Here is a 17,754-nt window from a genome sequence, read left to right as displayed (position 1 = left end):
GGTCACCTGTGATCGTTCCCCAGAGAGGCAGAATGGCGATCTGCCTATGTAAATATATAGCCAATGTGGCCCCCGCAGAGCCCTAACCTCAACATCTTTGAGTCTGTCTGGGATTACATAAAGAGAAAGAAGGATTTGAGGCCTCCAGAGAGCCAGGTGGCTTCCCAAATCATCACTGACTGTGAAAAAGTTTGCATTTCATTTGGAAATGAAGGTCCCAGAGTCTGGAGGAAGATTGGAAAGGCGCAGAATCCAAGTTGCATGAGGTCCAGTATGAAGTTTCCACAGTCAGTGATGATTTGGGCAGCCATGTCATCTGCTGGTGTTGGTCCACTGTGTTTTATAAAGTCCAAAGTCAGAGCAGCCCTATACCAGGAAAATCTAGAGCACTTCATGCTTTCCTCTGCTGACCAGCATTGCTGAGATGCTGATTTAATTTTCCAGCAGGACTTGGCACCTTCCCACACTGCTAAACGTACCAATACCTGGTTTAATGATCATAGTATCACTGTGCTTGATTGGCTAGCAAATTTGCCTGACATGAACCCCATAGAGAATCTGTGAGATACTGTCAAGAAATAGATGAGAGCCACCAGACCCAACAATGGAGATGAGCTGAGGGCCGCTATCAAAGCAAACTGGGCTTCCATAACACCTCAGCAGTGCCACAGGCTGATCGCCTCTGTGCCACGCTGCATTGGTGCAGTAATTCATGCAAAAGGAGCCCTGAACAAGTATTGAGTGCATAATATACTGTACATGGACATACGCTTCACTAAACCAACATTTCTGTATTAAAAATTATATTTTTATATTGGTCTTATGTAATATTCAAATTTTACGAGATACTGAATTTTGGGTTTTCACTAGCTGTAAGCCATAATCATAAAAATTAAAATAAAGATATGCTTGAAATATAACACATCTATATAATAAATGAGTTTAATTTTTTGAATTGAATTACTGAAAGTAAATTTACTTTTTATGATGATATTGTAATTTATATATATATACACTGTATATACTGTAGGGAGGACAGGCTCAACTGGTAGTATTAGCAGTTAACCTTGCAGAAACAAACACAGGTTCAGTGCAGGAGGACTATGTACAGCAAGCCCATAGCATAAAAAACAAAAAAACAAAACATCTGCTCATATGAGAAGCCACAAATTAAACCTAGATCAGTTCCTGACTGACAGGATGCCCCCTATTGACTTCCCCAAAACAAACAGGCAATGCATGTCCTTTTAGGCCGCGTACACACGCGGGGACTGTTCGCTCAACTTTGTCCGCTGAACAGTGTTTCGGCGGACAGTCCGCTCGTGTGTGGGCTTTCAGCGGACAGTTTCAGCGGACAGTCTGACGAACAAAGTTTTTCGGAAATTCCGAAAAACTGTCCGCTGAAACTTGGTTTGAGCGGACAGTCCGCCCGTGTGTAGGCTTGTTCGTCAAACTAAGTCTCGCGCATGCTCAGAAAGAATTTACACGCCGAAGGTTGCATTGCAGTGTATAGGACGTCGTTTTCTAGTCCCGTCGTACGTGCCGTTCACGTCAACGCGCACGGTTTCAGCGGACTGTTCGTTCGTCGTGTGTGGGCAAGTCCGTCCATGCTAATTTTGAGCGGACTGTCCGCTGAAACTGTTTGACGGACAAAGTTGAGCGAACAGTCCCCGCGTGTGTACGCGGCCTTAGTGTTCTGTCAGCAGTCAGCCTTTTCAGCCAGCAGCAAGCTCTCAAAGCAGAGAGTGAAAGAAAGAGAGGCCCCAAGCATCAGTCAGATGCTCACATATAAACATGCCAGTGGAAGGTTGAGCCTAGTTAATGAGGACTGGCTAACAGTTAAGATGTTGATCTAAGAATTGAGGTTGTATCCCATCCAAAGCTCTACAAAGCCTCCAGGCTCTGGGACCTAGGCCAGAATAAAATGTAAGAAAAAAAATCACATATACAATGTATATTATATAAAGAAAATGAATGTTTCATTATATCAGTTGGAACATGCATGAATGAGAAATCACCACAGTGTCAGGTTATATGCTATAATTAAATATGTGGAATTTTGTTATCTGGTAGAGTTCATATCTTTAGACTTTTTTTCAAACATGATTACATTTTAGTCAGTTTAAAGAATTGAAAGTAGCAAGAAAAAAGAGAAAGGCCCCTTTCACACGGGGCGAATCAGTAATGATCCGCCCCGTGATGATCCGCTCGCTCAGCGGGGATCGCTCCGTTGTCCCCGCTGAGCCGACGGCGGACAAGGCGGTCTCCGCACACTGTGCAGGGACCGCCCTGTCAGCTCTCCGCTCTCCTCTGTGGGGATCGGATGAGCACGGACCGTCTGTCCGTGTTCATCCGATCCGCTCTGCAGACAGATAGAAAAATAGGATTTTCCTCCGTCTGCAGAATCGGACAGTAACGGAGGCGGACAATAGCGGGTGTCTGCGGATGTTCATCCGCAGACACCCGCTATCCCATAGGAATGCATGCATGTCCGTATTTCATCCGCAAATGGATAGATGAAATACGGACATACTGTCCGCATGTGTGAAAGGGGCCAAAAAGAGAAATGAACATGAATGCAAAGGAACCCTAAACATTGACTTCTACTAAGGCTTAAATTGATCTTAATTCAGAACTGAATTGTAGGTAAGAAAGGTGGCGTTGGATGGGAAAGACACTACCTGCCAGGCTCCCTGTTTGGTCCTAATCCTGATATGGCCCAGTCCTTTACAAGGCTCACAGAAAATCAGATTCCCACCTTGAGTAGCTGAACAGTGATAAAACTTTAAGACAAAATAGTGCCGGCCTCTTAGCCCTTGTACACACAGTCGGACATTCCGACAACAAAATTCCGTCTGATTTTTTCCGACTAATTTTGTCCAAAAGTGGTGTTGCATACACACCGTCAGACAAAGTTGTCTGAAAATCCGATCGTTCAGAACGTGGTGACGTTCGTGCCTTGCGACGGAACTTTGTCCGATCAGAATTCTCTAGAAACAATCGGACAAAGTCCGATCGGATCATGTTGTCGGAAAATTTTATAACCCAGCTCTCAAACTTTGTCGGTCGGATATTCCGACAGAAAAAGTCTGATGGAGCCCACACACGGTCAGATTATCCGACAACACGGTCCGATTGGACATTTTCCATCGGAATATCCGACCGTGTGTACAAGGGCTAAAGGATATGCAGTTCATGGAATCCTCTCCAACTAGAGCAGGGGTGTCCAACCTGCAGTCCAATATGGCTAAAAGTGCGGCCCAACACAAAATTGTAAATTTACAGACGTTGATTATTTTTTAATTATTTGTAAAAATGCATTTACACTTAGCGAGCACATGCAGCCAAATAAATATTGGACAGTGTCTCTTTACTGGACTTTTATAAGTTTTATATTTGCAAAGAAAAATATCCCACTCTTCATTTATGACCTTATTTGTGAGTTTTTGGCAGCATCTATAATTGTGAGAAACTATTGTCAATGATGAAGCACAAGAGAAAAATTAGAACCAAAATATCTGATGGGCACCTTGAGAATTCATTGAGATTTGCTACTACATTCATCCAGATATTGATGCGTTAGTTTATCACATAATTTTCTTGGCTCGTCTTAGTGTTGTACGTCAACAGGTTCTTCGCGGTCAAAAGTTCCGAGAACTTGTGTGACCGTGTGTATGCAAGCCAAGCTTCAGCGGGATTCCAGGCTTCCAAGATTTTTCAGATGGAAATTCTGCTTGTGTGTACGGCGCATGAATTTTGGTGTACACCTAATTTTATCTTGTTGATCACTCAATATAATAAAGGCAGAAGATAATTATGACAGGAAAGCAACTCCATATTTCCCTCAAGAAACATTACCTTTAACTAATTAAAGGCAGCTTGTGGGGTAATTTTATACAGTACTACACATTACGGATCTCTCCAAGATATTGCAAAAGTAATTTGCATCCTACAAACAAAAGGTATGACATGTAGCATCACCAATTTTGTCTGTTAGTACCCAGATTAATGCTACAATGCAACAACGAATTCAGTGTAGGCATTGCCATTTTGAAATATTATTTGCAGTGCCTGAGCATACATCAAAGACTCTCCATTGTACAGTCAGAGATTTACATAGAGGATTACCAAAATCACTAATGTTCAACTACAGTTTGTGCAGTGATAGCAGTATCAACATAAGAAGGTGCTAAAAATCAGGCTGTCCATTCAGTTTGTCTTAAAATATAATCCCTCTAATCCCATGTAGCAAGAATCCACAGAGCACCTCACAAGGCTACTGGGTAAGTACCACCTGAAGTGTTCTGATTAACCTCACAGCTACATTTTTGAATGGAGGACTCCTTTAACATCAGTCTCTAAACTTAAGATCTCCATAAATAAAATAGCTTTAAACAAATCCTAGAAGAACAGTTATACAATTTGTTAATATATTATTTCAATCAATATCATTTATAAAGAATTAATAGGATCAGAACTAAAAGGTTATGACAATAATACAGAATTATGGTTCCAGTGACGTATTTATTCCATATAATAAATGTCCAAGAATCTTATACAAAGCACAAGGGTTTACTCTCATTTTGTCACAAAGGATTAAAGAATTAGATTATTTTTAGACAAAGCTTCAAAGCAATCTCTGAAGGAATCCCCACAGTCCAAGGAAATTCAACTCGACATGTTCTAGTTATAAACTATAAGGCAGAAATGAAGAAATTGGACACTAATTAAATATAGCAGATGTATGAAAAATATACAACTACTATTGAATCTTCTTTTGTAATCCTGGTTTTAATAACTATCCAATTGGGCTACCAATCCATAATTACATTTTCAGGTTTACCTAAGACAAGGAGCAAAAAAAGTCATATTCCTTTGCCACCAATCAGCAATTGTCTTTCATTGCTCTGGTTGTTCTGAGCCATTGTAAGCTGAATGTGATTGGCTGATTTGTATCATTGCACTTTATACTAATTGTATAACACTGAAAATACAAAGTAATTTGGGTAAATAAATATTAATTTTTTATTGTATTTTTATTTGGGTAAATAAATATTATTTTTTTATTTTATTTTTATTTGGGTAAATAAATATTGTGTAAATAAATATAATAACTATTAGTTAAATATTACATGCAAGCTACTAATGTAAAAATTCAAGAGTGCCAAAACCCATAGCAGCCAATCAATAGTCAAGTGTCTTCTTGTTCTAATTGGTGAAAGAAGGATTCCAATTGGTTGCTATAGGTGATGGCGCTTTTTACATCCTTGTTGCTTATTCCTCTTTTGTCTAATTAAAAAATCCGCGACTTTATGCAAGAGCTGCAAGTCATTTGGATGAATGATGATATTGAAAATTGCAAACACTATCTTGCATTGTTTAAAAAATTCTTAATCAATAGACACAGTTAATTTCATAGCACATATTTGTATTTTTTCATAATATACAATATCATATTTTATATATTATGATACATACTATATCACTTTACAAAATATGTTTACAATGTATGTAAGAATTATAATGTATAAATAAATAAAAATTATAATATATATAAAAATGGTTAAAATAAAAAATAAAAAAAACTGTGCAATGCAAAAGAAACATAACTCTAATATAAAGCATAGTAGTTTAAAAAATAAATAAAAGCAAAGACAGTATCAGTGCTATGATATCACTTACCGGAGCAAATATCACCATACACATTTACAAATAAATTTATATTCCGACTCTTTCCTCTGGAAATTAAGCAAAGGTTGTTGCATGCTAAAACGAGCAATGTTTCCAAAAGCTCTCTTGCAGAAAAATGCGCTTGCCTGTCCTTTGCATAAAGTACAGTAACTCAAGGGAAGCAGGAGTGTAATTGATGCGGAGAAAGTGAGATGTTAGACCAACCAAGAAAAAAAAAAAATCCCCGCTCTCCTCTTGGCAAGAATTGTCATAACATTAGAGATTACTGTGCAAAGCCCTTTGTAAGGCTGTGAGATCTGCGAGATACTTAAACTTGCTGCAGAAAACCTCTTCTGCCTTTGGAAGCTTAGCTGTACTCCAGGTTCATAGCACAAGCCAAGAACTGAATTCTCTATGTATAGATTCACAAATACATCCGAAGAGGAGGAGACATTTACTGGGTGGCTTCAGCATCATGCTGTAAAGAAAGAACTTTTCTTCCAATGAGCTAGATTGGATTTTCTAGTTACAGTTTATGAAATGATTAAAAAAATAAAAAAATGACTTTAAATGATGGTAATGTTGTTACCACTGTAATATGCTTTATTACATCTCTCACATAGTAATTGTGATTTATGGGCACTATCTCTGCTACGCTGCTCTTCGCCGCTAGCAGGCATTTTTCTCTGCACGATCGTGTATTTGAATGCCCCTGCAAAGTGTGGTGGGGTTTAAAGAGGAAGTAAACCCTGGTGGGTTTTACTTCTTCTTTGTCTCCCTGCAAAGGTAAAGCATAATGGGCTACTATGCATCGCATAGTAGCCCATTATGTGTCACTTACCTGAAACCAAAGCCCGTAATGTATGTCACCATTGTCCCCACTAGCAGTTCAACCCCTCTTCCTTCCGGGGCCGCGAACTCCGGCTCTGTGACTGACCGGAGTTGCGTGACGTCACTCCCGCGTGTGCCCGTAAGAGCCGCCAGTCACAGCATGACCCCTATTAGAAACGGCACAACGTAGTCATCGGCGCTCCGCTTTTTGTTAAATACCTCCTAAACCGTAGAGGTTTAGGAGATATTTCCAGCACCTACAGGTAAGCCTTAAGATAGGCTTACCTGTAGGTAAAAGTGGTTGTACAGGGTGTACAACCACTATAACTACTTCCCACTTGTGCTGCAAATTTGGAAATTACTTGTAAAGCTATTGCTAGACTTGCCAGGCTTCACAAGTTTGTTGTACAATTGCAGAAAGTCCGCATTTAGGGGTGCCACCTGTCTGGGATTCACCTGGACAGTTTGGGTTTAGAATCATGCATCCGGGTTTCAGACTGCTTGAAACCCGGACACATTATTCAGACTGGGCTTCCCAGCAGGGTTGCTGGCTGTAGTTGTCTAAGCTGAGAGTGTCTGTTACACTCTCTTTTATGCTGCCCAAAGCCAGCACTAACAATCCCCCCCACCCTTCCCACACACACACAGATGGGAAAGGAGAGAGGGCTCGATCTTCACCCTTTCCTGCCCCTACCCCTCTGTGTCTGCCCACACTCCCATCCCCAGGGCTGTGCCTCAGAAAAGAAAAGTGGGGGTGAAGTCCAGCAGCCACAGATACATCTGGATGAGAGGTGCTGACTGCCAAGGGGTGAGTGAGCTCACTATCCATCCCTGTCTGTGACTGAAGTCTCCCCCCTTCTCTCTCCTGCCTCTGAGTGAGTACACTAAGGTAAATCATGGTTCTCAGAGAACCCCTTAGATCAGAGTTCCCCTATACACCAGAGGCCACAGTGTTCCCTGTTACATCAGAGTTCTTTCTGTACATAAAAGTTCTCAGTGTTCCCCCTTAAATCAGGATTCCCAGAGCATCCCTTAAGTTAGTATCCCCTGAGTTCTCACTTACATCAGAGTCTGCAGAGTCCTCCCTTACAGTGAAAGGAAACTCTGCGAGTTCAGATGTAAAAGGGGAACTCTGTGGACTCTGATGTAAAGGGGGGCTCTTGTTATTAACTTAACCTAATATGATTAGACATTTTATTTATTAGCAAAATCTATGTATAAAACAAAATTGCTGTACGCTGCTAAAGTGTTCAGGTTTGACTTTAAGAAAAGGTGGTAACCTAGTGTGCAATGCATGACCCCATATCAACTTTCTTTGCAAACATTCTGCCAGTTCTCGTTCAGTTATGTGGGCACGCAGTGATTCCCTATTATTGCGCGATGCCCGATATCTCTTATGCCGTGTACACACACAACTGGACTTTTCGACGGACCAGGTCCCACAGTCTTCCCGACGGACTTTCGGCGGAGTTCCGGTGGACTTTCTGAATGAACGGACTTGGCCACACACAATCACACCAAAGTCCGACAGAATCCAACGTGATGACGTACGACCGAACTAGAATAAGGAAGTTCATAGCCAGTAGCCAATAGCTGCCCTAGCGTCGTTTTTTGTCCGTCGGATTAGCATACACACGGACGGATTTCTCGGTCCGGCAGAGTTCTGGTGGAAAAATTGAAAACATGTTCTATTTCTAAAGTCCGCCGGATTTTTGGCAAGCAAAGGTCTGATGGAGCCCACACACGATCGAATTGTCTGACGGATTTGCTGTCAAAAAGTCTGGTCGTGTGTACGTGGCATTACACTTTGCTAATATGTTATAATTTAGGATCTGCATGATTGAGTTTACTGAATATTTCCCAAGCTAGACCTTATGTACATCTGCGATGTGAGACTTCAGAGGTGCCAATCAAAGCCTTTGAACCCATTCATAATTTGCATGCTGGACTGACAAGTCTTGTAAGCTTTGAAAAGCATGTTCTGTGGAGTTAAAGGGGCAGTGATATCAACAAGCTGTACCTTTTATTCATTTTCTTGAAATAGATGTAAACCTTCAGTAAACAAAATTTAGTTAGTTAAAACAACTGGCAGGACAGTTCAATGAAGCAGTTGCAACCCTTTTCTGGTTGTATGGCCTTATTACAAAGTCCCACGCCAAATTCATAATACGCTTTCAACATTTCCGTTACTGCTTCTGCCACGTTCAACAAATTTAGGTTGTTCTCAAGTGTGACAGTTTAACATTTGTGTCTCTATCAGGGGAGGACTGACCATTGGGCCACTCTGGCACTGCCCGAGGGCACCATGCCACTAGGGGGCCCCATCAGGGTTGCCAGCCTCAGTAAAACCAGGGACAGTATGTAAAAATGTGTGTTTTTTTTTTTACATCTGTCTCTGAAATGTCCCTTACCGAAATCCTTTTGGTCTAAAAATTCTGAGATTATAGCTTCCCCACTTCTCCAGTACCTTCTCAGCCAATAGAAACATGTCTGTGTATACTGTGCGATTGTATACTGTGTGTGTGTTTGTGTCTACTGTGTGGCCCCATATTCTCTGATTGCCTGGGGGCCCCATAATCTCCTATTGCCCGGGGGCCCCATGAGTTGTCAGTCTGCCCCTGGTCTCTATAGTTGCGACACATTGAAAAAAAAGAAGTGCTGCCATATTATTAATAAGGTAAAATGTGCTAAATAAGACCTATTAAATTTAGGAGTAAATAGGATTTGGGCAAAATGGTGGCTGATCTCTAACTTTTATTAACAACTGATAACAGCGATTACTTAAAGCAGGACTAAACCTCCAGAAATACTTACCTCCACCTTACAGCGATGCAGCGGTTACATCCCTCGCTGACCGCTGTCCAGTGTTGCCAACCTACCAGATTGAAATTTACTGACACGACACCCAAAATGTAAGTTTTTACTGGAATTTTCAAAAGTTCCAAAATTACAGTTTTAAGTGCAAATTTCAGTATTTAGTCTACAAACAAGAACAATTTGCATCAGCACGCACCCGCTGCACTGCGGGGGTGCCGATGCTCGTGGCAGATGGTCGCGATGACCGCCGGCCACGAGCGATCGTGGGCATGAGAGGCAGAACAAGGACTCATGTGTGCAAATACGCAAATCCCTGTTCTTTGAGGAGAGACAGATTGTGAGTTCCCAATAGCTAGGAGCCACGATCCGTCACTTCCTCTAGGTCAGTACCCTCCCTCTACAATTAGAACACAGTGTCAGGGAACCCATTTAACCCCTTGATCACCCCCTGGTGTTAACCCCTTCCCTGCCCTGACATTTATACAGTAATCAGTGCATGTTTATAGCACTGATCGCTGTATAGTTGTCAATCGTCCCAAAATGTGTCAAAAGTGTCCGATGTGTCCGCCATAATGTCGCAGTCATGATAAAACTCACATATCGCCACTATTACTAGTAAAAAAAAAAAAATTATAATAAAAATGCCATAAATCTATCCTCTTTTTTGTAGACACTATAACTTTTGCGCAAGCCAATCAATATACGCTTATTGCGATTTTTATTTCCAAAAATATGTAGAAGAATACATATTGGTCTAAACTGAGGAAATAATTAGCTTTTTTTTTTTAAAACACAGAGATGATCAAATACCACCAAAAGAAAGCTCTATTTGTGGGAAAAAAGGGACGTCAATTATGTTTGGGTACAGCATTGCATGACCACGAAATTGTCAGCTAACGTGACACAGTGCCGTAACGCAAAAAATGCTCTGGTCATTGAGCAGACAAATCTTTCCCGGGGCTGAAGTGGTTAAAGTACAGCCGTGGCCAAAAGTTTTGAGAATGACACAAATATTAATTTTCACTAAGTCTGCTGCTTCAGTGTTTTCAGATCTTTTTGTCAGATGTTACTCTGGTATATTAAAGTATAATTACAAGCATTTCATAAGTGTCAAAGGCTTTTATTGACAATTACATTAAGTTTATGCAAAGAGTCAATATTTGCAGTGTTAAACCTTCTTTTTCAAGACCTCTGAAATTCGCCCCGACTTGCTGTCAATCAACTTCAAGGCCACATCCTGCCTGATGGCAGCCCATTCTTGCATAATCAATGCTTGGATTTTGTCAGAATTTGTGGGGGGGGGGGGGGGGTTTGTTCACCCGTCTCGGGTGAATTGACTATAAGCTCTCAATGGGGAGTTTCCTCGGCATGGACCCAAAATTTTGATGTTTTGTTCCCCAAGCCACTTAGGTATCACTTTTCCCTTGGCAAGGTGGTCCATCATGCTGGAAAAGGCATTGTCCGTCACCTAACTGTTCTTGGATGGTTGGGAGAATTTGCTCTTGGAGGATGTTTTTGTACCATTCTTTATTTATGGCTGTGTTCTTTGTGAGTGAGCCCACTCCCTTGGCTGAGAAGCAACCCCCCACATGAATGGTCTCAGGATGCTTTATTGTTAGCATGACAGAGGGCTGATGGTAGCGTTCTCCCTTTCTTCTCCGGACAAGGTTTCTTTTGGATGCCCCAAACAATCGCAAAGGGGATACATCAGAGAAAATGACTTTACCCCGTCCTCAGCAGTCCAATTCCTTTACCTTTTGCAGAATATCAGTCTGTCCCTGATGTTTTTCCTGGAGAGAAGTTGCTTTGCAGCCTTTCTTGACACCAGGCCATCCTCCAAAAGTCTTCTCCTCACTGTGTGTGCCGATGTACTCACACCTGTCTGCTGCCATTCCTAAGCAAGCTCTGCACTGGTGGTGCCCCAATCCCACAGCTGAATCAACTGTAGGAGATGGTCCTGGTGCTTGCTGGACTTTTTTGGGCGCCCTGAAGCCTTCTTCACAAATGCAGTGGAAATGTTTTTTTATGGGATTAAGTTCATTTCATGGCAAAGAGGGACTTTGCAATTAATTGCAATTCATCTGATCACTCTTCATAACATTCTGGAGTATATGTAAATTACCATCATGAAAATGGAAGCAACAGACTTTGTGAAAAGTAATTTTTGTGCCATTCTCAAAACTTTTGGCCACGACTGTAGCCATTAACCACTTCAGCAATGGAAGAATTTTCCCCTTAATGACCAGGCCATTTTTTGCGATATGGCACTGCGTCATACAAATATTGATGTCCTTTTTTCCCCACAAATAGAGCTTTCTTTTGATGGTATTTGATCACCTCCGCGGTTTTTAAACAAAAAAAGACTGTTTTGAAAAAAAACTATATTTTTTACTTTTTGCTATAATAAAAATCCCCCAATTTTTTTTTACAAAATGAATTTCTTCATCAGTTTAGGCCAATATGTATTCTACTACATATTTTTGGTAAAACATAAATTGCAATAAGCTTAAATTGATTGGTTTGTGCAAAATAGTGTCTACAAAATAGAGGATAGATTTATGGTATTTTTACTATAAATTTTTTATTTATTTTTTACTAGTAATGGCAGTGATCATCGATTTTTAGCGGGACTGCGACAGTGTGGCAGACAGATCGGGAACTTTTGACTCTTTTTGTGGTACCAGTGACATTTATACAGTGATCAGTGCTATACGAATGCATTGATTACTGTATAAATGACACTGCCAGGGAAAGGTTTAACACTAGGGGGCGATCAAGGGGTTAAATGTGTTCCATGGGAGGTGTTTCTAACTGTGGGCGGAGGGGACTGACTGGGAGTTCAGAGAGATCGCTGTCCCCAATCACTAGGAACAGACAATCTCTCTCTACTTCCCTGTCAGAATGGAGATCTGTTTGTTTACATTGACAGATCCCCGTTCTGGCTCTCTGTGGAGTGATTGCGTCTGCCAGCCACGCGCATCAGCTCCCCCACCATGCAGTGTTTGTCTGTTAAAGGGATTGATGTACAGCTACAACGATTTGTAGGAATGAGCCGACCTGCTGCAGTAAAATGATGGCGGCTGGTTGGCAAGTGGTTAAGGCAAAAACATATTTTTCTTATTTTATTTTTGATATACTAAGTAAGTATCTCAGGGACAAGACTCAGGAGGGCAAGAAATTAGAATGAGCGGCACACACATGAAATTGATTCTCACAGTGACACTGACAGCAGTGTGCAGCAGCACAGATGATGATGACACCTCACCATCACGACACGTCCCCTCCTGAGTCACAGTGACAGTCTCTCTCCATGCCAGATGGTCCCTTCAGTCCACACAGCACTGACAGTTCCACTCCCTGGTTGCCTTGCTCCCGTCCCAAAGAACCATACATGAGGCTCTGGACGCTTGTCTCGGCTCCCTTGCACCATGACATCACACAACACACTCAGGCACCGCCTCTGCCAGACCTGACCCCGGTAGCTGCTACCCGAACACACTACAACAGGCACTTGGGTGGTCTCAACGAGCTGCATCCACAGCTCTGAGCCGAGCTTCACAACCATATTTTTTTTACTGGCAACCTTTTGCTGTCACTGGCATTTACTGGCAGGAGACAAGTGCCCGTTTTTTGCTGATAGTAAACATACTGAAGATTGACAACACTGCCATTGTCATCTTCTCCCCAGCTATTTCCAGGTCCTGCCATTTTGGTGTCTTGATTGGCTGGTGAGTGAAAGACATCATCCCTTGCACGCCTGTGGGAGTCAGTCATTTCAGCCCAGCTGGAGGGAGCCGGGAATCTACACTGAGCTGTGCATAGAGTAGAAGGCAGGTAGGTGTCTATTGCAGAAGAGACGCAGCAAGCACTGTCTGCTCACATTTTTTTTTCTACATAAGTTTAGTTTGCTGAACTCCAAGTCTGATTTTAATTGCATAGTTAAATTGGTCCAGCTTGGACCAATTGTAAGTATGTACATCTCATACCTGAGGTACCGCTGTGGAGAAAACCCCTCACCTCCTGAAGACACGCTCCATAGACCAGCATGAAGTGAACATTCAGGTCCGCCGTCAAAACTGACAGGTGGACCTGAACGGTCCGACAGTGTGAAAGGGGCCTTAGGATTAAAATAGTCAATGTTGCAGAGAGTGAAGCTTGCTTTAATCTGGTGAAAAATCCAGGAGATAAACATTGCAACCCGACTAAACCAGAGATTGTGGGTTTGTGTCCCATCTGGGTTGCAAAATGAAATACTTACATTAGAACGGGGCGTCGGTATCTCTCCTGGTCACGCCGAGGGAGCTTACATTTTGCCCTTGGTGTATCTTCCGGTGTTGCTACTCCGGCCAATCACAACGTGGGAGTTTTCTTCCCGGCAAGGTCCGGCAGCGTCTGCATCCAAACCGTACAGGTTTAGGAGATATTCATTTTACCTACAGGTAAGCCTTATTATAGGCTTGCCTGTAGGTAAAAGTTAACAACCACTTTAAATAAGCAAGGATCTCATTTATTCTAAAAACAAGTAGAAAACAAACACAAAAATGGTAAAAGAATAATACAGAGCATAAAAAACAAAAACATAGATGATACTTTACCCATAGCTCCCAACTGTCCCTGATTTCGAGGGACTATCCCTGATTTGAAGCAATGTCCCTCTGTCCCCCATTCCTCCTCATTTGTCCTTCATTTTGGTCTGATCTATATAGATGTATATAAAATGCACTTTTTTATCTATAAAAAAGTGTTTCCCAGTGCTAAACCTTTCATCTGATTTCTAAATTGCTGCATTTGAAAATTTCAAAAGTCAATATAAAGGAATAGTAGTGATAAAAAAAACACTTGTGAGTTTAACCAATCTTTGCAATTTTTTTGTATAGTTCTCCTTTAAGGGGGCGTGGCCGGGGGTGTGCCCTTTGCCTGCATACTTTTGCTGATAGGTGGCACTCATTCACATCTCAAAAGGTTGGGAGGTATGCTTTACATATGGTTGTCCTCAAGATGCTGTCTCGGTTATGCTCAATGGAAAAAAGGAAGAACTCTAGACATTACCTTGTAATTCGCACTCAGACATCAACCACACAAACACCCTCTGCCCGCCTGTCTAGTCCTCTGTCCAATGAAAATTCAAAAGAGGCCTTCCTCATCACCAGGGAGTATATTCTTCTCCTGCCCGTCTTCCAGGAAGCATGCTGTAGTCTTCTCTAGGGGCACCCTTAGTTCATGAACCGCTACTTTTGACCCGGGTCATCTTTCAGTAACAGCTGGCCTCTGATGTTGCTGTAACTCAGGAAATCAGTCATTTTAATTCGGACCTTCCCAGGAGGTCTTATCTGATGCTCCTCTACCTAAGGTGACCAGATTTTTCAAATGAAATCCAGGGACATACTTTTTCTTTTACTAGTAATGGCAGCAATCAGCGACTCATAGCGGGACTGCGATATTGCGGTGGACAAATCGGACACTAATGCCCGTTGCCGCCACCGCCTGCCTCACAGCCTCGCAGGTCTCATTCTCCGGGCCCCCGGCTACTACTGGGTGGGGAGCGGAGGAAAATGACTGTGCCGGAAACTGAAGAAATAGTCCATCCGCTCCGACCAGCACATCATCATCAGAAAGGGACACAGATAATGGAAAAAATACACCCCCCTAAGCTAGTAGGAGCGGGGGGTGTAATTCAGATTTTTTTTTTTATTCTGCACTGACTGTATTTGAAAATTGCCCCAGCTCCTGTTGAAGTCAAATACGGGGACAAAGCCGGGGACAGTGTCCTCAATCCGGGGACTGTCCCCTGAAACCGGGGACATCTGGTCACCCTACTTCTACCCCCATACATCACATCAGGAGGCCTATGCGAGAACATTTATGATTCCTTGTTCCAAACACCATGCTGTGTAAACTTGCTATACTGGCATTCCAAGACGACAATTTCCAATATAAGCCAAAAGGCTGTTTCAACCAGACAGTAAAACTCCAGAAATATATGATAATAAACCACGTTGCCTTCCAATACCAATGGTGACACAATGTAGCAATGATAATATTATGTGTTGCTCAAAATGAAAAAAAAAGATGCCCAAACACCATCACTTTACTCTCCCTGTTCTCCTCTCCACGGGCAGATGCCAAAATTATACACTGAGCTGTGTGTGAGCACCTTGGTGAACATTGCAAATAGTCAGCTATGAATAGTTTAAAGAAGAAGAGGCATTGTTTTTTTGTTTTTTTCATAAGGCTTCAATTTTCAAAAATAATATAGCATTTAAAACTATTACACAGCCCATTTGGTATTTTAATGTTAATAATAAGCTCCAGAAGGTTTACCTCTTCATGACCAGGACATTTTTTGCGATACGGCATTGCGTTACTTTAACTGACAATTGGGCAGTTGTGCGGTGCTGTACTCAAATATAATTTATTTTTCTCACAAATAAAGCTTTCTTTTAGTGGTATTTGATCACCTCTGCGGTTTTTATTTTTTGCGCTATAGACAAAAAAAGAGCAACAATTTTGAAAAAAAACGCATTATTCTTTTTTACATTTTGCTATAATAAATATCCCCCAAAAATATATATAAAAAAATGTTTTTCCTCAGTTTAGGCTGATATGTATTCTTCTGGTAAAAATTTTTTTGCAATAAACATTTATTGATTGGTTTGTGCAAAAGTTATAGCATTTCCAAAATAGGGGATAGTTTTATGGCATTTCTATTAATTTTACTAAATAATAGTAATAATAGTAGATAATGGTAGTAATGGCGGCGATCAGCAATTTTTATCATGACTGCGACATTATGGAGGACACATCAGACATTTTTGACACATTTTTGACACATTTTTGGGACCATTGTCTTTTATACAGTAATCAGTGCTATACAAATGCACTGATTCCTGTGTAAATGACACTGGCAGTGAAGGGGTTAATCACTAGGGGGCAGTGTATGGGGTTAAGTGTGTCCTGGGGCATGTTTCTATCTGTGGAGGGGGCGTGGCTACGTTTGACATGTCACTGATCTCTGCTCACGATCACAGGGAGCAGAGATCAGTGACAGTGTCACTAGGCAGAATTGGGAGATGCTTGTTTACATTAGCATCTCCCTGTTCTTCCTCCCCATGAGGCGAGTGCGGGTATCCCTGCAGAGATTGAGTCCGTGGGACCCACGACCTGACTCACGGAGCTTTCCGTGGGCTCGTGCGCGCTGGCTGCCTCTTTAAGGGCCACGTACAGGTATGTGATTCTGCCTGTATATCGCGCTTATATATTCTGCTTATATATATCGCGCAAGGTGGTCGGCACGCGGTTAACTACTTTTAAAGGGATGCTGACCCTGCGGCCTTCCTCATCAGAAAACTGAGATTCTGTCAGGTGGTTATAATGAACCCTACCATTCGCAAACCAGTTGGCAAAGGGCATGGTGAAATATACAGCTGTTTCTTCAGAACAGAAAAAGGTAAGAATCTGCTACAACGTTTGTTAAAAAGCAGGCAGTGTGCACAGATCCCCCAGAAGGGGTTGTTCTGTTCTCAACAAAAGAGAAGTTACAATTTAGGTAGAATACTTACATTCAACATTTTTCATTCTTTGTTAGGGGCAGGTTTCCTGTTGGTGGGACCATGCCTGTATCTTATATGTCAAAATCGCCACTTGTAGTGTCAATTGAACGTTATGAGAATCTGACAATGCAAGGACACAGTTGGGGGACAGGGACAGAGAACTGTCAAGCTATAACAGGAAGTGCCTGAACAAGGACCTTCATGACATCACCAGACATTATTTTAAGAAAAGCTGCAAATGTACAAATGAAAATTATATTCAATGCAGTCCACAATATCTGAAAAGTTTAGTTATGTTAACCATTTAACCACTTCCCGGATCACCACACGCCTATATGTTCTGACTTTGACAGGGCGATATCGGGGTTATGGCAGCAGCTAGCCTCGTTTTCATACTGGCAATGGCTTACAATACTACAAATGGCTTCAGTATCTCCAGTCTAGAGAATTTGAACTATAACCTACAAAATGTGGTGGGCTTTAAATGCTGGGTAGAGTGGCCCCACTGGGATACGTTTTGGCTAATGTTGGTGTGGACCAACATTTCATAGAGTAGATAGGACAAGGTAATTGTGCCACAATAGACAATGAACTAGCAAGGGTCAAAGCCTTGAAAAAGAGAAAAAGCAGTGGCAAAAAAAAAATAGAATCGTAGTTTGAAAAGCCAGAAGTCATTGCCATGGGAAACTAGAGCCAAAACCGAAGTCAGAAGCAAACATGTAATCTAGGATCACGGCAAGGTCAAGGCAGATGGAGTTCAAATGAGATCAGCAACAAAAGTCTGTTCATAAACATCAGAAGGTCATGTGTATGACCTAAAAGATTCTGCAATAGCCGAATTGAAAATGGAACAAGTTACACTTATGCTGCGTACACACGTAGCCGA

The 17,754-nt window shown here is 41.7% G+C and overlaps 1 protein-coding gene across 2 annotated transcripts in view; it reads right to left on the bottom strand.

Moving 5' to 3' along the window:
- SYNPR (synaptoporin) overlaps positions 1-17,754 on the bottom strand; it is a 360,670-nt gene that overhangs the window by 114,829 nt on the left and 228,087 nt on the right. The window contains exon 1 of one of the 2 annotated variants that reach the window (XM_077451937.1): positions 5,683-6,090. The exons of the other annotated variant lie outside the window; for it this stretch is intronic. Within the exon in view, the coding sequence (XP_077308063.1) occupies positions 5,683-5,706 (24 nt within the window). The 5' untranslated portion in view covers positions 5,707-6,090. Of the gene's footprint in view, positions 1-5,682; positions 6,091-17,754 lie in introns of those variants that run through there. 2 annotated transcript variants of the gene reach the window in all.

The sequence above is a fragment of the Lithobates pipiens genome, unplaced genomic scaffold (genome assembly GCF_037356315.1).
Source record: "Lithobates pipiens isolate NorthernLeopardFrog02 unplaced genomic scaffold, aLitPip1_a1.2 Scaffold_23, whole genome shotgun sequence".
NCBI classification, from domain to species: Eukaryota; Metazoa; Chordata; class Amphibia; order Anura; family Ranidae; genus Lithobates; species Lithobates pipiens.
This window is presented reverse-complemented; position numbering and strand designations above follow the sequence as displayed.